Raw genomic sequence first — 23232 nt, 5'->3', positions numbered from 1 at the left:
ATTAAATTGAGGATACAGGGAGAGCAAGCCAAAGAATTGGAAGGCTAGTTTAAGGCTAAGCCGAAGAGCCCTGAGCAGGACCTCTTGACCAATCTGCCAGAAACCTCTTCTTCCTTCTAGCCCCTTTAAGAGTTGCTAGGGGGGTAAAGAAAGCAGGGGTGTTCAAGTGACATCAGATGAGATTGAACTGCAGGATAGGGTGGCAAGGAAGAGGCAGGATGTGTGCTGTCCTAGGAAAATGTTCCAGGTGTTGTGGAACCTGACTCTCACCGGGTGCTTCCCTGCTTCTTGATAACATAAGACCTCAGCTCAATTAGACCAAAGATCTGTCTAGTCCAGCCAACCAAATATTTGTGGGGATCCCACAAGTAGGACATGAGGAGCTCAGTCCTCTCTTGCTCATGTTATTTAGAGGCATATAAATCATATCGGACTCTGGTTTAATATTTTACCATTAATAATAACAGCTCATACTGTGTTTTATTGATGGATGTTGCCTATTATATAATGCATTAAAAATGTTGCAATGTTACTATAGTACTGTCAGAATAGATTGTTATCTGAAATTGGTTGCTATTATACTGCTAATTGGAATGAAGTGTTGATGTGGATTTTTGAGGTTGTGCTGTTAGCTGTTTTGGGAATGTGCTTGCCATGAGCCCTGTGGGAAGGGGCTGGCTGGGCCAGGACAGAGAAGAGAAGTGGCTGACATGACTCCAGGGTGGGATCCAGTGGGCTGGAAAGGTCTCTACCCGGATTGGGAGAGCCAGAGGAAGAGGCTCCTGGCCAGAAGCTGATTCTGGCTTCTTCACCTTGCCTATCACTCTGGCTGCTGTGCCTCTGGAGTTGCCAGAAATCATGTCCAGTCCCAGCTATCACATCCACCTCTGAGGAGGCAGTAATATCTTGCCTAGGCCATGGAGATGCCAACCCAGGCATAAGCAGACAGGCTGGTCCAGCTTTCTTGGGGAAGTGCTAGGTTGCTTGCCCAGACTAAGGACCAAATCTACTTGCCATGATATGTTGTCTCCACCCCTTTTTCTTACAACATGGTTGCGGGGTAAGGGGGTGTTGTTTTTGAGTCAACATCTTTGCTTGTTTAGTCATGTGTAGCAACTACTGTGCCTTTGAACAGTGTTTTGCCTATGTATTGCACCAAGCTGAGCATTAAAGATTTGGGTACAAACTGCAACCTGAGTTTGAGTTCTGCATCAAGTAGGGGTCAGGACAGTGTTGCTGCTGCACAGAATGAAGAAGCCCCTTCCTAGAGAGAGTCTATCAACTGGCACAGGGTTGGTACTCAGAAACTATTTTGAATCACTGTGAGTTGGTAGGGAATCATATTAGTAATCTGATGATTTTTTTTTGTTTTCTACCTTACTTTATCTGCTGTTGGTTTTTTAATATATATTATAGTGATCATAATGTTAAGGTTTTCATGCTGTTGTTGTGAACTGCTTTGAGCTCAGTGTGGTTGTTGGGAAAGTGGAATACAACTAGTAAATACAAGCAAATCAAATCAAAATGGCATTGTGTTTTTCAGATTCAGCCCCAGAGATGCTACAGCCCTTCCTAAACAGGAAGCAGCCACTGAGCAGGAGGTCCCACAGCCACAAGAAACTACGAGTCACAATGACACCAAAGACTTTGAGAGGTTTGTACACTAGCCCTCAGAAATGCATAGTCTGTGTCTTGGCCCTGCACAACTAGGTGGTCCATGCCCATCACTCTGCCTGCTATGCCACACTTTGAGAATGAGAGCAGACGACAGATTAGGGGGCTCTTGCTCTCTGCCATCCCAGGGATTTAGCTTGAGCAGTTAATTCCTTAATGTATCGGCTGCGGCTGTAAGTGAAATACAGCAAAGCTCCTCTTGCCACTCCACTCCAGAGTCATGCTCTGGTTTTTTCTGACCCAAGTGCAGCAGCTTCATCTGCAACCATACCTCTCTGCAGTGCAACTGTGGCTTCTTACACTGCTTACATACATTCAAAGTATTCTCCCCACAGAATCCTGGGAACAGAAGGTTACCTCTCACAGACCTACTATTCCCAGCACCCAGTGCAAACTGCAGTTCCCAGGATTCTTGATTTGAATGTATGGTATGTGCACACAACCTTTGTGTTCAAGGCAAGGAAACAGAACATGCAGGAGCACACCCCTACCCCCCCCCAGCATTGTTCCAAACAAATATTCAATAAGGGCCACAGAAGCAGCAATGAGCCTTTTCTTGTGGGGAGAGGGTGCGTGTGTTAAAAATCAACACAAAACCCCTCAGTCCACAAAACTTTAAAGGTAAGAATGTTCCCCACAATTATTCACATTTGCCTGCCCCCAAAGATTACCCTCTCACTCATATTTATACAAAACCACGTTTGTGTCCCTATTAATGTTACCCATACCCAGATTTCCTGAGAACCATTAAGTAAAATTTCTGTCCCGATATTATGACTCCAGAGAAGCAGCTACAGAAGAAAACATCAACTATGTCAATGGAGAAGAGACTGTCCCTAAGGAACTTCCAGACACTGCAGAAAGTAGCCCAGAAGCCAAGGCAGCCTCCAGGGTAATTGTTCATCTCACCTTACCTTTGGCTTGGAGACATGGCTTGGTTAGGACACACGTAGCACCTGTGGGTGATTTTGCACAAGTACCACTGATATGAACGGGCTCAGTGGGTTGCTCTCTATGACTGTCTTGAGGCTGCTAGAGCAGTCAGTGAGTATCTGCAAAAAGTTTCATGTGGCAAGAGGACATGGGGCTGTTCTTACTAGGAGGAGAACATCTGGATGTTAGAAGGTTTTCCCTTAGTTTTATCCTTGACATTTTCTCCGAGCTGTGCAAAACATTCCAGTGCCTTGGCCTGACTGATATTTTTATTGACAAGGTCTGGGTTTCTATATTGAAAACCTTCAAGCCAACCTACCTCCACTGCCTCTTGCACCCATTCCCGATGCTCTTTTTTCTAGTCCCCATTGCCAGCTGCTGATCATGGGGAAGAGGAAATTCCTAAGAAGAGCGAGGTGGAGACCAAGGAAGTCCTGTGGTGTGCAGAAGCAGATGATCATCATCTGACAGGCGTGGAAGAAGTGAGCAGGAATTTGTTTTTATCTTTATTATTATATTTATTCATGTAATATATGTGTATATCAGAAATAATTTTCTCTAAGCTGTGAAAATAAAATAATATAAGACAATATGTTAAGAAACCACAACACTGAAAACAGTCCAGCGATCAATCTGATAAGCCAAAGGTGGTCACACTTCAGGGCAAACAAGAGCATTCAAGTGCCTGTAAAATAAAATAGCCACTTGCTTAATATACAAGGGGAGGGGATGCCATAGTATCATCATAACTAAATGCGCTACTCCTGCTGATGGTCCAGTTCTCCAAACCTTTACCCAGACTCCGTCTGCTGATCATTCAAGGCTGGGCCAAGCTGGACTAAAGAGCTGGAGCCGTGTGTGGCTATGCCACTTCATGCTGGCTGAAGCCCACCAAAGTCCCTCTCTCCAGTGTGTGCCTCGATGTTTGTGTTTGATGATGACCTCTGCTCCCAAAGAAGCTAGGTCTTCCTCCTAAGCCTAAGGCAGGAGACAAGCCGGATCAGCAGCAGCAGCCAGACCCTTTCCATGCAGGGAGGCACAACAGTTTCAGACCTTGGTTATCACACTTGGATTGGCTAAGACACTGGGAAGAGGATCAAGACTGTAATCATCCTATGGAAATGTGCAGTACATGGGGGTTTACACAGGAAGAGCCTGAGTAAAGGTCAGAATGTATGGAGATCCATCTTTTCAGTGCCAATCCTGCAGCCACCATGCTTTCCCTACAGCTGCATTGGCTGCCCTCATCCTCAACTGGATCTTGGCAATTGCTGGCATGCAGCCTCTGCCCCTCTCTCTTCCCAATCAGGTATTTGACATCATGCCGCTGTATGGGATGCTGGAGCCGAGTGAGATCCAGCGGATTACGTTCACATTCTATGGCCATGCTGACATCGTTGCTCGTGTCAAAGCCATCTGTGAGGTGGAAGGGGGCCCCACCTATGAGATCCTACTGAGGGGTGAGGCCTCCCTTGTGAGTTATGCATTTGACAGGAAGGAGATTGACTATGGACTCCAGGTAAGTGAAAGCTGTACACACTTGACTCTGCAGGCCTCCGGCAGGTCACTTCAGTTATTTTCCCAATAAACATGCCTTGCTGAAATCTCCCCCTGTGCTTTCCTCCAACCCACCATCCTATGATGAAAATGTTTTGCCGAAGTTTATGGTGGGTTGAGTCTTATGGGGACTTTTTCAAGCCTGAACTTGTAGAATGGGGTTCCTAATTGCCTCTGAAGTATTTATTATATGCAAGAGAACACAAAAATGCTTCTGATCACAGTAGCCCACTGGAAGCTTCCTCTTCCTCACCTCCCACCCATTTCTTGTTTACACCTAGTTCACACCCACTTCCCAAAAGGGAGCCCAACTTCTTTGCCTTTATATATGCTTCCCCTCCACATGACATCCCACCCCACAATACCCGTCAGCTGGAAGAGTGTCTGTCAAGTCCACTGGATTTCTTATACCTCAGAAAATGGGCTCTCAGGCTCCAGGTGTTGCTTCTGCTTATACCCTTCAAACTTCCACTCTACATGCTTCTTTCTTGAATTGCACATTCTATGTAAGAACCATGCTGTCTGTCCCCCTCCCCACAAGGACCCTGCTGAAAAGGACTGTTTTTCCCTCTTCATTGGGCCCTATTGAAAGAGTTCAACAACACCTACTAAGCCTGCATTAACCTTGCCTAAAGTGATATTCAGGGAGAGAATTTGGGTTCTCCTTGGCTCTCCACTTCCTCCTCCTCACCACAGCAAAACCTGCAGTGCACCTCCACTGCCTTTATACCCCTGAGAGGCTTGCTGAGCCCAAGAACCGGGGTGGCGGTAGGGAAGATTCTTTCCCTAGATATCTGGTCTCTGATTAACCAACCATTCTCAGGTGGCCTCTGTCAGGTCCTTATACCTCTAATACATGCACCCCTCCAAGAAGAAGTCATCCCAGCCGCTGACCTTCTCTCAGGGTTGGGCAAAGCCAATTTTACAGCATGTTTTGATCCACAAGGCCACTCCCTCCACCTGCCCTACACCTTGTGCAGCTGACCCCTGCGGAAAGCAGGATTGAACTCTCCACACATCAGCTGATGTGCAGGGAGTTCAATCCTGCTCGGTCATTATCCCCACCCCACAGCCAACTTTGGCAGGTGACTGAAACAACTCATCTGTTCATCACCTGGCATCAAATGACCGAGAGGCAGGTGATTCTTCTCCCCTGCCAAAGTTGGCCCCCATGGTAGGATTAAAAGATCTGGCTTGCCAGACCAAAAAGATTCCCCACCGGGTTAAGGTTAGGGTGTTAGGATTAGGGGGATGGGGGTTCAGGTTCAGGGATGCAAGGCGACATAGATAGTGCATTCACATGATCTGAGGATACACAGCGACGCTACCAAATCTTTCTTAAAATAAGATTTCTGGTGACTTAGGAGGGTCCTGCTCAAATGAAACATCTGGAGATATTTTGTTGCTGACAAGATCATCAAAATACAGCAGACTAGTGCTGGTTGGACAACTTTACAAATGTGCAGAGCATCATGTATGATGTGGTGCTGGAAATATTACATGATCTCCTCCCAAACAGCTGGTTGGTGTTGAGTCAGAGGAGGGATGGAAAGAAGGACTCAGGGCAAGATGCTTTCAGCATTGCAGCAAAAGGTTTGCATGTTCATATTGGCATCACTCTCTTTTCTCTCCCTAAGCCTTTTGATCAGATATGTGTGACTGAGATTACGCTGAAAAATACAGGAAAAGTTGGATTTGAGTACTTTGTGACTAACACCATTGCAGCTTCAGCCAACAGCCCTGCACCTGGTGTGCCACTGACTCTGCCTGTTTCTGTGAGTAAGAGCAGAAGCCAGATAGATGCTGTTGTGTTTAAGGGTCACTTCTTTATGCATTTTGACTTTTGAATTATTGTGCAGATTGTGCAAAGCAAGGCAGGCTCTTGTAAATGTGTCATTAGAATTCAGGTGGAATCTGCCTTCAAGCATGAACCCTTTTTAAGTTAAGGCTTCCTTCCTTCCTTCCTTCCTCCCTTCCTTCCTTGGCCTCTCTGTCTGTCTGTTCTCTGGAAAGAGCTTTCCTTTAAGATAACTCATTCATCTCACAAAGACTCAGGCTGAGCAGGGGCCCCCCCTCGCCCCTCTGTGCGAGGTGAAGTCCATCCTATAGATGTCAGAAGGGAGGTTTTTGGTGTGGAGAGCCTTCCTCTTTTGCTACTTGCTCTAGGTTCCTTTCCTGTAGGTGGGTCAGCATTGAGCCAGTTGCTCTTTCACAACAAGAGAGGGGAGCACTGACCATTTTCCTAACTGGAGGGAAATGCCCCTTAAGTGTTTAGTTATTTGGTGCCTCACCAAGAAAGCCTGTACTTTTCTTAGCGCAGGCCTGTGAGATGCCCACCAAATCCTGTCCCTGCTCATCTTGGGTGGGAAGAAGTAAAATTTCCAGCAACAATAAAATTCAAAAAGGTGGGGAGATGGCAACCCTGCCCCTAGACTAGAGACACTGGAGACACTGGCACAGTCCATCAATCTGGGACTGGGTCTGTGAAGATGCCACACTATCCATGCCATCATCTCTTTCCATTCCTTTAATCCTTACTTAGGAATTTCTTTGAAAGCTCAAATCCTTCTGTATATTTAAATGACAAAAGCAAATGTGCTTAATTTGCATGATGTCTCTGGTAACTAAACCTGGCTTTTATTTGGTGGGAAATCTAAATTTAAAAAACAATGCAAGAGTTTACACAACCATCTGTGTAACAGGCTAACATAATATTTCTCACTGATCCAGTCTGTGCCGAAGACAAAGAAGATGCCAGACTGTTCACTTAAACCATTCTATGAAGGCAAGATTGCTCAACCCTCTATTTGGCAAGGAGCAGCGTTACCTATTCAGGATTCTCCCACTTGTATCTCCTAGAGTTATATTGAATCTGGGAAGGAGCAGGTGTTGAAGGTATATTATTTGCCTGGCATTCCAGAGGTCTTCCAAAGAACCTTCCAGATCCAGGTGGCCCACATGGATCCAGAACTCATCACCCTGAAAGGAGAAGGAATCTTCCCCAGAATTTGCGTGGATCTACCCATAAATGTTAAAGGTAGGGGTTAGTATCCTTGAGTTTCCACCTTCCTTGGAAAGTGCAGCTCCATCCCTGGTCCAAACTCTCACCCCTTTGTGCTTGCTGTAGGAAATGACCGGTACAGCATCCTCCTAAGAGAAGTCAAGGAACGCATGGAGCAGGATTCACACAAAGATTCCATCAGTAACTCGGAGGCAGTGGGCACAGACCCAACCATGGAGGAATCCAACTCTGTAGTAAGATTAAAAGCTCCTTTGCTTGCTTGTGAGCTAGGCTGGGCTGGGCTGGGCTGTGTGAGGGCTGGAGTTGACGTGGGACATATTGGCAGGGGGAACTGGAATTATTATTATTATTGTTGTTGTTGTTGTTGTTGTTGTTATTTATTTATTTATTTATTTATTTATTTATTTATTTATTACCCTGCCCATCTGGCTGGGTTTCCCCAGCCACTCTGGCCAGCTTCCAATCAAATATTAAAATACAATAGTCTATTAAACATTAAAAGCTTCCCAAAACTGGAAGAGCCATGCAAGCCACACAGGTCTGACATGCAGAAGGAAGGGCTGAGCAGGAGCACAAAATGGCAGATGGCTTCTTCAGAAGGGCAAAAGTGGGCACTGGCAACCATGGAGGTGTAGGAGGCCAGTAGATCAAAAGCAACTGATAGAAAAGGGAGCTTTCTGGTGCTGATGCTGTAGGGGAAGCAGGAAGGACTGTGCAGGATTGGGGTCAGGTTGGCTGACTGTCTCCTTGGTCTTGACAGCTTGCCATGCAAGTGCAGTTGGAGGTGGAGAGGCTCCTTGTTCGAGAACATGCCTTGGAGCAGCAGATGCAGCTTTCCCGTGACCCAAAGGAGGACCCTGCCATCAGCCAGCGAATTCGCCGCAGATTTGTCAAGTGGGTGCAGATCTCCTCCCTATGGCCATTTCCCCAGACTGCAGGGTTATGAGGGGGACTCCCAGCACCTGAGTACTTGGAAATAAGTGGAGAATCTCAGGAAACTGCCTGGTCCTCCCAATCCACCCAGTTTCCTCTGCCTCTGGGAAGTGGGGAAGCTTCCACCATGTGAAGTTTCTTGGCTTCGCTGGCAATCTCTATTTGGACAGTCTGCAATCTGTAGCAAGCCACCAGACTCTGATGCATAGAATCCTGTCAGAGATGCATGGGGAGTCAACCCATGGCTTGTCCAGGTCTTCTTAGCTGAATGCTGTTTTGAATCTACCTACATTTGAACTATAATAATAATAATATAAGGGGAGCCTACTGGATCAGCCAACAGCCCATCTAGTCCATCATCCTATTTTCACAGCAGATGCCTATGGGAAACCTTGAAGCAGAATCTGAGCACCAAATCACTCTCCCTTCCTGTGGTCTCTAGTAACTGGCATTCAGGAGTATTTCTGCCTCCAGCTGTGGAGGCAGAGCATAGCCTTCATGGTTAGTAGCAACTGATAACCTTTCTTCTTCATGAAGTTGTCCAGTCCTCTTTGAAAACCATCCAGGTTCATGTCCATCACTGTCTCCTATGGGAGCAAGTTCCATATTTTAATAGTGCTACGTGAAGAAGCATTTTCTTTTACCTTTCCTGTATCTTCCAACATTCAACTTCATTGGATAATAAAAGTAATCCCCTCCCAAAGGGCTGCAGTGCCATTTCTGTGATTGGCACAATGTTACTTTCCGCTCTGCTTCCCTCTGCCATAAGTATGCTCTGGCACTTAAGTGAAATGCTTAAATCCTCAAAGTCCTGTTGAAAATGCAGCCCTCACTATCCAGCTGAGCATCAAACATCTATTTACAACCAGCCGTTGCTACTTTTTCAGAGCACAACTCCCTGAGTACATCTTAGACTTTGGCTATATCATCCTGGGCACCGTCCGGACCCACATTATCAAAATCACCAACACTGGCCAGTTTCCTGTGTCCTTCTATGCCGATAGGCGGAACTTGCGGGACTCAGGTAATAAGGAGATCTGGTTCCTTTTCATTTCTAGCTCAGCCTATCCTGAAAACTTGATTGATCAGTAATTGAATGGGAAAAGCATATACACCGGTAAATATATTAAAAACCCAATGAATTTGCCACCAGTACAAGTCCCTCCCCTCCCACCCCAGTTGTTTTACTCTCAGACACTGAACACTTTTTTCCAAATAAGGTTTTCTTCCGCATCCAGTTGCCCACTATGGGCAGAGTATGGGTAAGCACAAAGACCAAAGAGAGAAGGACATGTGTGTCATCTGCAGACTGATGGCCCTGTCAGGATTCACATCTGGTCCTGCTCAGTTTGCCCTGTGCTGGGAAGATAATTATGTTGGAATGGCTGCTCATCTGACTGCTGTGAAGGTGGTCAGTGGTTCCCTTAGCCCCAAATTCTTGAAATAACACTACACAGAACCCTCCCTACAATTGTATTTCTATGGTCTGAGGTTTGCCTATCAGCAATACAGCTATGTGGACGTAGCCCCTTCTCAAGCTAATTAGCAAGAATATGCATTTGTTAGGTTGGGCTGCTAATTTCCCACATTCAGTTTCTCTCAGAGGGAATTGTACCAAGCAGGCAAGCCTGACATGGCTGCCTCCAGTTTTCCAACCCCAGGTGCTTCCTCAGCCTAACCTACTCCCTGGGTATGGGGGATAAAAAGGGTGGAGAGAGAACCTTGTGCAGCCATTCTAAGCTCCTTGGTGGAAGGGTGTCATGTCAGTGTAATTGAAAACAAACAAACCAATGGCTGACTCCTCCCTGCACACCTGAATTGGCAAGGAATGACATTGTTGCTCTTTTGAGCCAGGTTTCGACACAGAGCTGGACAGGGTGAAGAACCTGCCCTACTGCGAGACGGAGACATTTGGAGTGCGCTTTGATCCCCAGAGTGCCAACCAGCCCCTGGGAGAGGTGGAAGTGATCCTGCCAGTCAAGGTGCCTTTCATTTCACAGCCCGCCATGCTGCACTGCCTTGGGGCCCTTGGCTGAGGCTGGGGATGGGGAAGGAATTTGGGAAATTGGAAAAATGGGACACTGCAAGGAACTGAAACTAGTGGGTTCAGCCCTCCTCATTGACATGTCCTACAAGGCAGGCAAAGTTTATGATGCATCACAGCTAGGATGTGACTTTCAGAAAGAAATGCAGTCATCAGCAGAGCCATGAACACCCACTTCAGTTGTAGCTACAGCTGCCCTCCCATGATCCACTTTGAAGTCCTTGGAGTTAAGACAAAGCCTGCCATGAATTATGGAGCCACATGGGTGGGCAGGGGAGACCAGCAACTGGACAACTGCATGGGAATTTATGGAGGGCAGCTGGATAGGCCATAGTAGAGGAGAAGGGACATAGCTGTGTGGTAGAGCACTTGCCTGGCATGCAAACTGTCCCAAGCTCAATCTCCAGCAGCATCTCCACATAAGGCTGGGATAACATTTCCTATCTGAAACCCTGGAGAGTCGATCCCTGTCAGTGTTGACTGTACTGGCCTATATGGACCCATAGTCTGACTCAGTATAAGGCAGCTTTCTGTGTTCCTAAGAGCGGCTTAGGAAGGCCACATCTGACTCCAAGGCAGACAGTGTGCTCCAAGAAGTGCCATAGGCAAACTGAGCCCTTATAACTAGAGCAATTCCTTCTGTCTGAACTGAGCCCAGCTCTCTTTGGTCAGACCAGGCTCCTTAAAAGTGCTCTGGCCTGGAGTATAACACTCCTTTGGGACACAACAATGCTGTAGAATGGAGTGTGAGAGGTGGGGCCATGCCAAATTTTAGCATTGCACAGGGCAGTGCTGAAATTTGAGAGCCCCATATCTGCCACTGTGGCTCTGCCCACTTGTCAAACCTGGCCTGTGTGTGGTGGGGGAGAGACCGATCCTGTAGCTCCAGGCTCGATCTGCAGCACATATATATGATTTCTCCACCATTTGATACCTGCATGGTGCCCCAAGTGCCATTAAGCATACAGTGGTACCTCGGTTTACAAACTTAATCCATTCCAGAAGTCTATTCTTAAACCGAAACTGTTCTTAAACTGAGGTGTGCTTTTCCTAATGACGCCTCCTCACCGTTTGGATTCCGTTTTTAGACTGAGGTAAAGTTTGCAAACCGGGATACTACTTCTGGTTTTGCGGAGTTCGTAAACCAAATAGTTCGTAAACAGGACTGTTCTTAAACTGAGGTACCACTGTATGTGTGTTAGAGGTTCCCATTTCCTGCACATGGTGCTTAGGTCCTGTTTGTTGTTCTTCTCCAGGTCCTGACCGGACCCACATTCAACATCTCTCTACGTGCCATGGTGATTATGCCATCTCTCTGCATGTCCAATGACAATTTGGAGTTTGCTGCCACTCAGTGCGGTCAGTGCCAAGTCGAGACAATCCAGCTTCACAACCAGCTCCAGGTCACCTGTGAGTGGTTTGCCACCAGCAGCGAGCAAATAAAAAAGGTAAAGTAGACCTGGCCGCAGGCTTCTCTTTCCCCTTTTCTGACCATCAGGTTCCACCCTGCTCTTTCCACGAGGGTTGCCACCTCGTTAGAAACGAGTCAGCCTCTCCTGCGCCTTGAACAGCAGCTCAATCTCCAGAAACTGACCAGTGAAGCTTTGCACTGGATAGAGATTAAGTTGTACTTAAAGGTGTAGCTACAGATGATAGCTGAAAAGCTGACAGAATCTGCCCTCCTTTTTCTACTCTTGAGGCTGAGTCCTTTTGATCCATAAAGCACTGAGGCAAGGTCTCCAGAGGTTCAGAAAGGCAAGTACTCAGAGGCAGGCCCTGTAGCTGGTTAAGCCCACAACAGGCAATTCAGCTTCAGACTCAGTTGAGCCACTGAAGAATGCAAAAGAAAATAAAACAGTGAGGTAAAACACTCTCCTCAGAGAGCATTGCTGCTGCAATGAGGAAAGCATCTTTTTCCTTCCCCGTCACCCTAAACTGGGGAAACCTTTTATTCTTGTGCCTATGGATGGAGGGCACCACCACCCAGGGTGCACTGAATTGCCAAGAAACATTGGTCCATCTACCTGGCTAGCAGGTTGTTGCATGTAACAAGACAGCAGGCACCTGAATTTCAGATGCAGTTAGGGTGGGAACAGGTCTGTTCACAATAGCACAGAGATCCATTGCCCAGTGATGTCATTGTTTGTTGTATGTTTAGGTGGACAAGCACATGCCAATGGCCTTACGTCGGAAGATGCGCCGTGAGTTAAAACACAAGCCCAATGTCTTTGAGATGATCCCTCCCTATGGGATTCTGGCTCCGGGGGAGAGGCTCAATGTGCAAGTCAAGTTTGCACCCAGAGAAGAGGTAGGAGGTCAGGATGCTGTTCATGCTATTGAACAGTTGCAACTCTCGTTGCAAAGAGGGTTCAATGGTAGCACATGAGAGTCCTCTAGTCAGTATTTGGAGGGGGGGAGTGATGATTTAAATGATTCATTTGGTGACAGTTAGTGTGAATTATTTTAGCTTTTTAAATGTTGGCAGACAGGTCAACGAGTCTCTTAGAGTTGAACCACAGCATTGATAGCCCTGCTATTGATAACATTGAAAGCGATGATGTTTTGGAATGGAAGGCTAGGTCAGCAGTGTGTTCACCCAGAGTCCTTAAGGATCAGAACATGGGAAGGAGCTTGGCCTCATTGAACATAGAGCACATGAGGTTAATAAAAGCTGTCGAGAATAGGCTAGGTCCAGAACAAGTTGGGGAGAAAGTGACTATTCTGTTCCATTTGGAGCGCTTTAACTTGTTTTTATAATAGGAATGGTTTTATCTGTTTTTTTAATAACAACATGTTGTATTGTTGTGAAAGATGGGTAAGAAATTTTACAAATGACAAATAACAAATAAATAAGGTATCAACAGCTTTAGCCTTCATAGCCAAGAGGGCTTTTCCAGTTTAGAGGGTGAAAGAAAAGTGCTGATGACAGGCCATGATGGATGAGAGGAATCTTGGTCTGGCCCAGCAAAACAACCAAGAATCTTGTGGCACCTTCCAGGCTAATATATATTTCATGGCAGGAGGTTTCATGGGCTAGAGAGAGCCTGCGTTATCAAACATCAAGTGCTGCCTTCTGCTGGCAGGTGTATTTATATCAGCATGGGTGGTGGAAGAGAATGTTATAACAGAGTGAGGCCAGAACTCCCAGCATTATAATAGATGGGTAGTTGACATTACTATGCTGAGCACAAATGTAGAGCAAGACAATGCAACAAGTATGAATCCATGGGCATAGTTTTCTTACGACTGCTAGGCAAGAGATAAACTTGGGCCTTTCTATATTCTTTCTTTCTTTCTTATATAAAAAGAGGTTGGATGGTCATCTGTCAGGGTTCTTTAGCTGTGAATCCTGCATTGCAGAGAGTTGGACAAGCAGGGGTCAGCAACCTTTTTCAGCCATGGGCTGATCCACCGTCCCTCAGACCATGTGGTGGGCCAGACTATATTTTGAAGGAAAAAACTAAACGAATTCCTATGCCCCACAAATAACCCAGAGATGCATTTTAAATAAAAGGACACATTCTACTCATGTAAAAACACGCTGATTCCCGGACCATCAGTGGGCCGGATTGAGAAGGCGATTGGGCCGCATCCAGCCCACAGGCCTTAGGTTGCCTATCCCTGGACGAGATGAATCTTGGTGTCCCTTCCATCTCTACAGTTCTGTGAAATAATCTCTCCAACTTTTGTTATCTTAGAAATCCTACCGCCACTACCTGATTCTGAGCATTTCCCAGAGCACCCAGCAGCTGCAGCTGAATGTCTCTGGGCAAGGTCTGGAGCCGCGTCTAGAGTTCACTCCTTCCATTCTGGAACTTGGGCCCCTCTTGCCTTACGCCGTTGGGGATGAGGCTGAAGTGGTGGTGAAGAACCCTTGCAGCTTCCCCATTGAATTCTACTCCTTGGAATTTGACCAGCAGTATCTGTTGGAAGAGCGGGTAAGAACCAAGCACACTTCCTCCCATCTGAGGCTGCAAACTCTAGCTGTGCATACTCTGCTAATCACACTGTTCAAAGTGTGGTACAGTGTCAACAACAGATGGTGGGCTCAAGTCTAACAGGTTATGGGCAAACTGACTTCTACAAGTCGAACACTGCAGCAATTCAGGGTCATTCATACTGGCCAGACTCCACATGAGACAGTTCTTTGTATCCTTATATATCTGCTTGGTTTTAGATTCTGCGGATGTTGAAGGGCTATGACACCCATAACATGCTTCTGTTGCCTCCTCGCATCCCTGGGGAGAAGCTGCCTTTTGAAGTCCTGGAATATTATGAGGAGCAGAAGAAGTTTCAAGGTGACCAGGAGACAGTTAATCAGGAAAATGGTGAGCTGAGGAGACTGGGCTTTTTGGAGAGTCCAGCTGCATGGGGTGGCTATTTTTGGACATCAGAGAGGGTGTAAGGAGACTGACTAATTCCAGCTACCTGCTGTGCTCATTTCTAGATTTTGTCTCTACTCCTGGAATGAAAAGGTGGGATAATGCCTTGCTAGTCATTCTCACGGTAGACCCATTGAGGTTAATGGACATGACTAATTTAGGTTCATTAATTTCAGTGGGTGAAGAATCGTAGAGTTGGAAGGGACCATGAGAGTCACCTAGTGTAACCTCCTGCAACGCAGGAATCTTTTGGCCAATGTGTACTCTGAGTAGGAATTAGTTGGATACAACCATGTGCCTGCAACTTTCATTATTTAATGTGACAAAAGAGTTCTGCAAGTATTACTCAAACTATCCCTCTCCTTTTACCAACACCCCCACCCAGTGCTAATCCCTACATCACCACACCTTCACAGGATGGACTACATAGAGCATGAACTGGGTGGGTGGTATAAATCATTATCCCTTCATTCCAAAGCCATGGTGTCTTTCAAAAGCAGCCTCTGTCCATTTTATTTTACAATTGGTTAAGGTGAGCCATACATAAATGCAGTTATTTGTCCAGGCAACACAATCTGAAGGCTAGAAGCTAGTCTTCTGTGTTTTTGAGCCTATTTCCAAGAGCTGATTGGTGCTAGTGGCAAAAACATCTGGAAGGTGCCAAGTTGGCAAAGGTTGGTCTATAGAGAATGGCATGTCCTTCACTGGTTTGCTTTGGTTAAGACCGAGTTTGGGGAACTTCTGAAAGTGCCGCCAGTACATTACTTGATGTCTCTTGCATGCACTGTGACATCTGCTCTCCTTTCCTCTTTAGTGGAAGATGAAGAAAATGCTTTACTTTCTGATCATGGGATGAAGCTCCTCCCTTCCAGTGCTGGGCAAACAACATCCACGGCGGCCTCTGCTCATCCTTCTCTTTCCCTTAATGAGGATACCAGAACTTTCAGGGTGGAATCGAAATTTGATCAGGAGGAAGAAGAGGAAGAGGAGGGGACAGACAGAGGACAAGGTGAGTGAGAGCTTCTGGTCTGCTGGGACAGTGAAAAGAGCATGTCATCATCACCACTGAAAAAAGAAAATGTATGTGATGTAATGGGGAAAGATTTAGACATCCACATAGTGACATTTTGCTGCCACCTCATGGTGAAAATCTATAAGGAACTAGATCAGGAGAAAGCTTACACCAAGAACAAACTTAGTTGGTCTCTAAGGTGCTACTGGACATTTAAATTTTTTTTATATATATTTCGACTGCGTCAGACCAACACGACTACCTACCTGAATCTAGATCAGGAGAGTTTAGGTTCCACATGTGTTGGAATTGTGGACCAGTGCATGTTTTCCAAATCTCAAAAATACCTGGCTTGACAAAATCCTTTTGACCCATAATTGTGTTGCATGCCATCTCCTGCAAACTTTGTTCTCCAGCATGAACCAACTGCAGAAGTTGTAGTGGAAATACATTATCTTGACTTTTCCCATTGGACAAAGGCTTAAGCCCTGTCCACCCATTGCTTGTGCACAGGCCCTCACTATGTTGACAGAGGAATGAGGCTTCACTCTTGGCTTGTCTCCCCTGATATTGCTGATCTTTTTTGCATATTATGTTCAGGGGTCTGTGGTGAAATTCCAATGCACAGTGTTTGATCAATGCGCATGACAGCATTGGTAAGAAGTCACATAACGGGTGTTGAGGCTGGAGGGACAGAGCGAGCAATAGAAAGAAGAGAGGTACAAGTACATTAATAATGTGATAAATTAAAACAAAATCATTTCTTGCCCTGCCTGACAGGATCAGTATAAATTGTTCAAAATAAGCTCATTCAAACAGATTACAGGTTCTGGAGTTAGATTTATTTATTTTTAATCCCAGAGCAAATGTATAGATATATACTGTCTGTTGCAGTAAAGGATTAAAAAAGCCACGGACACCCCTGCCATCTGCAGCAGCAAAGATGAGAGAGTGGCATTCCTTACTGGGCTTAAGGACTTCTCCCATTTGGCCAACCCTCTGTTCCTCCTTGAAAATAAAAGGGTCTGTGCAATTTCTGAAGATGTACTATTTGTACCTGACATCTTTCCTTTCTGAAGCCCTTTGAAGGATATGGCCTTTGAGCAAGCTGTCTATAGCCCTGATTCCTTTTCAGGAGGGAGTCAGCAAAGTGTGATCAAGAATAAGGAAGCTGTTGGAGAGCTAGACAACAACCCTGTCTCAAAAGCCATTGCACGTCACCTTGGCATTGATATATCTCCAGAAGGACGGGCTGCCAGGAACCGCAGGGGCATCGCCATCATCATCCATGGTGCTCCCCTTACAGGTACAGAGACCACCTCGGAGAGCAGGGCTACATCTGTGGTGACTGTATACTCTCAGATGGCATCTGAGTACCACCGTGTGCTCTGAGATCTCACTGACATCCTCTGTTTTTTGCAGCTCTCTTCTGAATATTTTTTAGTTTGTGAACAACTTTTTTGGGGGCTGAAGGACTCAAGGCATTTTCTTGTCAAGGCTGATGCTAACTGTGGGCTAAGCTAGAGGTGTGCTTAATGCAGAGCAGGCAGAGTGACCTGCCTTGTTCTTCCTTGATGAATGGCAGGTGCCACGGAGAGGGGATTTGCCCTGGGAAGGCAACCATGTTCCTGTTTTACGAGAGTCTGTTGAGAATTCCCCTTAGAACTCTCCCCAGACCCCACCCATCCATCACTGCTGGCCCTTCTGATTCACTCCCCCCCCCCATGTTTTTGTCTTACTGGACTATGTCCTTGAATTATTGCTTCTCTGGAAGAGAGGGGTAAGTGAGAGAGTATGTAGAAACTGGCTTACTGTTCACATTCATTGTTCCACCCACTTTTGCTTCCGGCCCTACCCCCCACTGCCATGTGGCCCTCAGAAAGTTGTCCAGAAGAGCATGTGGCCCTTAGACTGAAAAAGCCCCTCCATCCCAGATATAAAGGGATGTCAATAAATGATGGATGGTGAAAGTGTGTGTGTGTTTAGCAATACCTTTGTCTCTGATTCCTCTAGGAAAGTCTAGTGCGGCCATCACCCTTGCCAAACACTACAGTGCTGCTTGCTTATCCATTGATTCTGTGGTCTTGGAAGCCATCTCTGATGGGAACACTTCAGCAGGGCTTCGTGCTCGTGAACTCTGCATCCGAGCCGCCATTGAACTGGCACAACGGGAAAATGAAGAGGGGGGTAAGTGGGGATGGGGGGGTTGTGGGAGTCTTCAACATCATGGCAAGTACCCATTTGGCCTTTGCCTGTCCTCCCCATAGTCCATCCTCAGTGAACATTTACTCTCTTCTCAGGACCAGCTTAACTCTCACTCCAGTACGGTATATCCAGTGGTGGGGTAGTAGTTAGAGCATTGGAATAGGACTTGGGAAACAAGGGTTCAAATCCACACTCGGCCACTTAAATCCCCACTTAGCCTCAGCTCACTGAGTGATGACCTTGGGCCAGTCATGGTCTCTCAGCCTAACCTACCTCACAGGGTTGTTGTGGTAATTAAATGAGATGGGGAAGAACCACGTATGCCATCTTGAATTCTTTGGAGGAAAAGATGGGATAGAAATGTAACAATTAAATAGCAAATACTCTCCCATAGGGAAACTACTTGAAGGTATGTCTTGCCTAGCGACAAATAACATTAAGGTTTTCCTAATGTTATCATGAAGGCTGTGGAGGCCTGAGCTGACCCAACAGTGACCTCAGTGTGAATGTTCTGCAGCCCCACATCTGAGAGGCCCTCTAGCAGCTCAGTCAGGGAGGCTGTTGTGAGCTGCACTAACTACATGCCCAGTCTGACCTTTTGGCCCAAAACTAGATACAGGCCCTCAAAACCTGGCCCTGGGTAAAGAGGCCTAGTGGAAGAGAGCACAGCGCTCCCTCCCCTTGCTTATGCTGACACTGCAATGGGTAGCGAGGCAGACATAGTTGGCTGGGGCCAACCTTTCCCAATTCACCCACTGAGATCGCATCACTATGCCTTGCCAAGTTTGGATGCTGAAGTAATGTTCACTTCTCTTACTTGTAAAACATCAAGGAACTATTTCTGTCTGTCTGTCTTTCCCTTCCCAAGGAACTGAAGGGCAGCTAACCCTGCCTCTGAATAACAGGCTCAGTACAGAGGCTTTGGGTAAGCACACCTCAGAAGGCAGCCATAGTTCAGAGTCCAAAACAGGACCCCTCTCAGCTGTCTCTAGGGGCTATAGGGGAAGCACGGCGACAGCAAAGGGCAAGTCTGAAGGTCACACATCACAAAAGCAGCAGCAGCATCAACAATCTGATCAACCTGGATCCCAGGTGAGAGAACTGAGGAAGAGCAATGACCCAGTGGTAGAGCATATGCTTGGCATGCAGAAGGTCAAAGGTTCAATCCTTGACATTCCTAGGATGGAATGGGAAACTTTGTTTAAAACCCTGGAGAGCCTCTGTCAGTCAGTGTAGACAGGCCTCCACCAACCTGGTGCCCTCCAGGTGTTGGACTACAACTCCCATCAACCCACCAGGTTGGTGTAAACCATACTGAACAAGATAGACCAATGGTCCAACTCACTGTAAGGCAGCTTCTTAAGATTTGCCAAAAACTCCTGCCACCCTCTTGCCCCTTCCTGAGGGAAATAGTATGGTGTCCCAATGCTGAGGCCTAGTGCCCCTTGTAATGCCATTCTGTAAATACTTCTGATACACCCACCTTTCTCTCAAGTGGGTTTCCCAATGGTCACCCATCCAGGAATTGATTAGTTTGTATTTGCTTTGCTTCAAGAATGCTTCAGCAACATCAGGTCCTCTCAAACCATTCTGTGGATTCCTTTTCTTATACTGTTGAGGTGCTTGGGCCCCTGCAGACATACTTTTTAGTGCAGATTCACAATGATTTGTGCTCGTGATGCTGTCGAGTTGGTCACACATGATCCCACTTGCAATACTGCTTGTGCCTTCAAAAGTTCTGGGGCAGTTACACTGCTTCATTTCCAGTCAGTGCACATCCCGTACCTTCCTGCTGAAATTCACCCCAAAATTCTAGCACTAATGTTCTGGCTTATATTTGTCCTGGTTTTATTGCACTGCAACTCCTCCAGCCAGCAATTACATGGTAGCATTGCAGAACAACTAATAAAGCAGAATAAACCCACTGCTGATACGCTATTACTGTGTCAGGAATGTCTTGCAGAATATACCCAAAGCAATACACTACCTGTCTAGAGAGGCCTTTGGTTAAACATTCCTGTTTTCATGCCTTGAGGGCAGTTCTTACCAGGCTCTCTTGCTGGCCTTGCCATGGAGCCACTGGGAAAAAATGGGTGCTGATGCAGCTGCCCTTGGGAAGAGGAGCCACTTGTGGCTGGTCCACTTGTCTTGACACTTGGTTGGAGCTGCCCCTCTGCCCTTTGATAACCAGGTGCTGAAGCTTGGAGAGAGCAATGCACACATCAGATCTCTGAAGCACCTTCCTTGGAAAGACATCCTGCTGGTTTTAAAGTTAAAAGGTGCCATTTGCATTTAAAGCTTCCCTTAGTCAGAATTTGGCATCTGACCCCACTCTGTTCCTGCTCTCACAGAGGGCAGCCCAGATAGCCAAGGGCAAGAGACACATCTTAATGGGAGGCACAAAAAGACCTCAGCTTTGAGAAACTGGCCCAGAGAGCCATATTTTGTGGAGAGGTCAATTTTCAAAGCGTTGTGTATTTGTTAGTTTGCATATGTGTTTCTCTTTCTGCCTCTCCCCTGCCTCAGACTCCCCTCCCTTGTCTTCTTGGCAATTGACCATGCTTTATTTCATCTCCCTAAGCTGGGAGGGAAAGTGGTGACCCAGGGGTGGCTGAGTTGAAGGGAGAAGCAGGTGCCTTCTAGCTCAACAAGTTTCTCGTAGGAACTTTCTGCCTTATCCCCAATTTACAGATTCCGTCCAGCCCTATTCCCAGTGCTCCGATCCAGCGGCGCCTTAGCCTCTGTGGCAGTGTGGCAGGAGATTATGGCCTGTTGAGCTGTGTGCTTCCAGAGGAGCTATTGGTGGAGATTCTTTCAGAGAGGATGCAGGTAACAGCAGCAAAGGGAGACACTAGCCATGCAGCCTGGGGGTCTCACAGTGGTTCCATCTGGAATCCTGGGCCTGGGTCTGCAAAATGTCTGCCTGCCAGGTCAGGAGTATCCTGTCCCTTCCTGCATAAAGGACCATGGCAGAGTTGCAGATGGCTTTCTAGGGTCCCTTTTTCTGGTGTGATTCCAGTGGAGAGCCAGTGTGGCCCAGAGTCCTGTGCACTTGGCTATCAAATACCCATTGCCAAATCACAATTCCTGGCCAATCACAATAAAGAAACGGAGGGACCATGAGCACCTGTCAATCTCAGTTTCCCAGTCTCTAAAATGAGAGTACTAATGACACATTTATTGCAGACAATTTTATCACTACTATCGTGTTATCAATTCTTGTTCCATCATTCTATGTAGTGCTTTATGAAATATTGTAAACTAAAAAAGTCAGGTTTTTGTCACAAGGAGTTTATAGATCAGATGTTGGCAGTTGTGAAGACTGCCAAGAGAATGGGGAGAGCAAAGAATTGAAGAGATGAGTGTTAGCAGGTAAAGTTACCTGCACTTAGGCTCTCTTGTAGCTGGCAAACAAGAATTAGGGTTTCCTACAGTGCTAAGGACTATGGATCACTTCTACTTTGAATGAGCTCCAAAAATGTGGAGCGGTAGCTATAATCTAGATCCAGTGGACTAGGAGGATTCCCATTAAAATGTCATTTGCAAAGATGGTTGTGAAACAGACCCTGCCCACACAGGCTTACAATCTAAGAAACACAACACACAAGGAAAAATGGATAGCGTGAGAAGAGGGGAAAAGCAAACTCAGGCATCACTTCTTAAATATTAGTTCTCAGCATGACCAGCTGTCATATGAACAGTTCAGGGGCCAGAGGTGCCTTATGGAGCTGGGTTTTTTTGGCAAAGCTGATGGGATGAGCCTCCTGCTTCCCATCTCTCTCATGCAGGCAGCCTATCAGCAGAGTGACTGCTGCCAGGTGACTCCTGCTGCAACAGGATCTGTGCCTGGCAGTGGCCAAAGCCTTGCCTGAGCCTAACGGGGATGTGCTTTCATTTTCCAACAGCTGAGCGACTGCTATCGTGGCATGGTGTTTGATGGGCTGGATACCTTGTTTGCCCGCAGCATGGCATCGGCACTTACCTGTCTACTCAAAGCTATCAACAACAGGCGCCACATCTATTTTGTGAACCTGTTCCAGGACTTTGTTGCTATGAAAGCCAGAGAGAAGGCCAAGCAAGAGCAGGAAGGTAAGGAGGAGGAGGAGTTGGGCATGGTCAAATTTGAGACTTTCCTTGTTAGGCCAAATCGCTGTTATTAAGATGAATGTCTTGCCGAGAATGTTGTTTTTGTTTCAAACATTGCAGATTTTGGACAAAATGGATTGTTTCAAGAGGTGGCAAAAAGATATATCTAGATTTGTCTGGCAGGGCAAAAAGCCCAGAATAAAATTTAAGATACTAACTGATGCAAAAGAAAGAGGGGGGTTTGCCCTGCCGGACTTAAAGTTGTATTATGAATCAGCGGCTTTCTGCTGGCTGAAAAGTTGGCTGCTCCTTGAAAACACAGACATTTTGGATTTGGAAGGGTTCAATAACAGATTTGGCTGGCACGCATATATATGGTATGACAAGGTTAAAATTCATCAAGGTTTCAAAAACCATATTGTTAGGAAAGCATTATACAATGTTTGGATTAGGTACAAAGATTTGTTGGAAAACAAAACCCCCAGGTGGTTGTCACCAATGGAAGCTAAGGAAGTGAAAAAACTTAATATGGAACCCAAATGGCCAAAATATTGGGAAATTATAGAACATGAGGAGGGAAAAGTGAAATTGCAGAGCTATGAGAAATTGAAGTCAAAAGTAAGAGATTGGCTTCATTACTATCAGATAAATGAAGTTTTCAAATTGGACAGGAAAATTGGCTTCCAGGTGGAGAGGTCAAAATTAGAAACAGAGCTATTGGAACCCAATACTAAGAATCTGTCAAGAATGTATAACTTGCTGTTGAAATGGAATACACAGGATGAGACGGTTAAATCAGCTATGATTAAATGGGCACAAGACATTGGTCATAACATTATGTTTGCTGACTGGGAACAGTTATGGACCACCGGTATAAAGTTCACGGCATGTAATGCCTTAAGAGAGAACATTATGAAAATGATATATAGGTGGTACATGACCCCAGTCAAGCTGGCAAAAATCTACCATACGCCCAATAACAAATGTTGGAAATGTAAGGAAACTGAAGGTACCTTTTACCACCTTTGGTGGACGTGCCCTAGGATTAAGGTCTTCTGGGAAATGATTTATAATGAAATGAAAAAGGTGCTTAAATGCACTTTCGTGAAGAAACCAGAAGCTTTCCTCCTGGGCATGGTAGGTCAATTGGTGTCAAGGAAAGATAGGACGTTTTTTATGTATGCTACAACAGCAGCAAGAGTACTCTTAGCTAAGTATTGGAAGACACAAGAACTACCCACACTGGAAGAATGGCAGACCAAGGTGATCGACTACATGGGACTGGCGGAGATGACTGGCAGAATCCGTGACCAAGGGAAAGAGACGGTGGAAGAAGATTGGAAGAAATTTAAAGTTTATCTTAAGAATTGTTGTAAAATTAATG

The 23232-nt window shown here is 46.1% G+C and overlaps 1 protein-coding gene across 3 annotated transcripts in view; it reads left to right on the top strand.

The window, feature by feature from the left end:
• Positions 1–23232, top strand: part of HYDIN (HYDIN axonemal central pair apparatus protein) — a 140746-nt gene that overhangs the window by 67253 nt on the left and 50261 nt on the right. For all 3 annotated transcript variants that reach the window (XM_083624818.1, XM_083624816.1, XM_083624817.1), the window contains 20 exons: positions 1544–1654; positions 2458–2566; positions 2970–3089; positions 3917–4126; positions 5802–5939; positions 7024–7201; positions 7292–7419; positions 7947–8080; positions 9007–9143; positions 9974–10101; positions 11420–11611; positions 12322–12471; positions 13862–14101; positions 14341–14491; positions 15360–15554; positions 16693–16863; positions 17571–17744; positions 18631–18854; positions 20454–20591; positions 21668–21851. In XM_083624818.1, the coding sequence (XP_083480944.1) occupies positions 1544–1654; positions 2458–2566; positions 2970–3089; positions 3917–4126; positions 5802–5939; positions 7024–7201; positions 7292–7419; positions 7947–8080; positions 9007–9143; positions 9974–10101; positions 11420–11611; positions 12322–12471; positions 13862–14101; positions 14341–14491; positions 15360–15554; positions 16693–16863; positions 17571–17744; positions 18631–18854; positions 20454–20591; positions 21668–21851 (3212 nt within the window). The remainder of the gene's footprint in view (positions 1–1543; positions 1655–2457; positions 2567–2969; positions 3090–3916; positions 4127–5801; positions 5940–7023; positions 7202–7291; positions 7420–7946; positions 8081–9006; positions 9144–9973; positions 10102–11419; positions 11612–12321; positions 12472–13861; positions 14102–14340; positions 14492–15359; positions 15555–16692; positions 16864–17570; positions 17745–18630; positions 18855–20453; positions 20592–21667; positions 21852–23232) is intronic.

This window comes from Podarcis filfolensis (assembly GCF_964270895.1).
Source record: "Podarcis filfolensis genome assembly, chromosome: 8".
Classification (NCBI taxonomy): domain Eukaryota; kingdom Metazoa; phylum Chordata; class Lepidosauria; order Squamata; family Lacertidae; genus Podarcis; species Podarcis filfolensis.
Note: the sequence above shows the minus strand (reverse complement) of the source record. Positions and strands in the feature narration are given on the sequence as shown.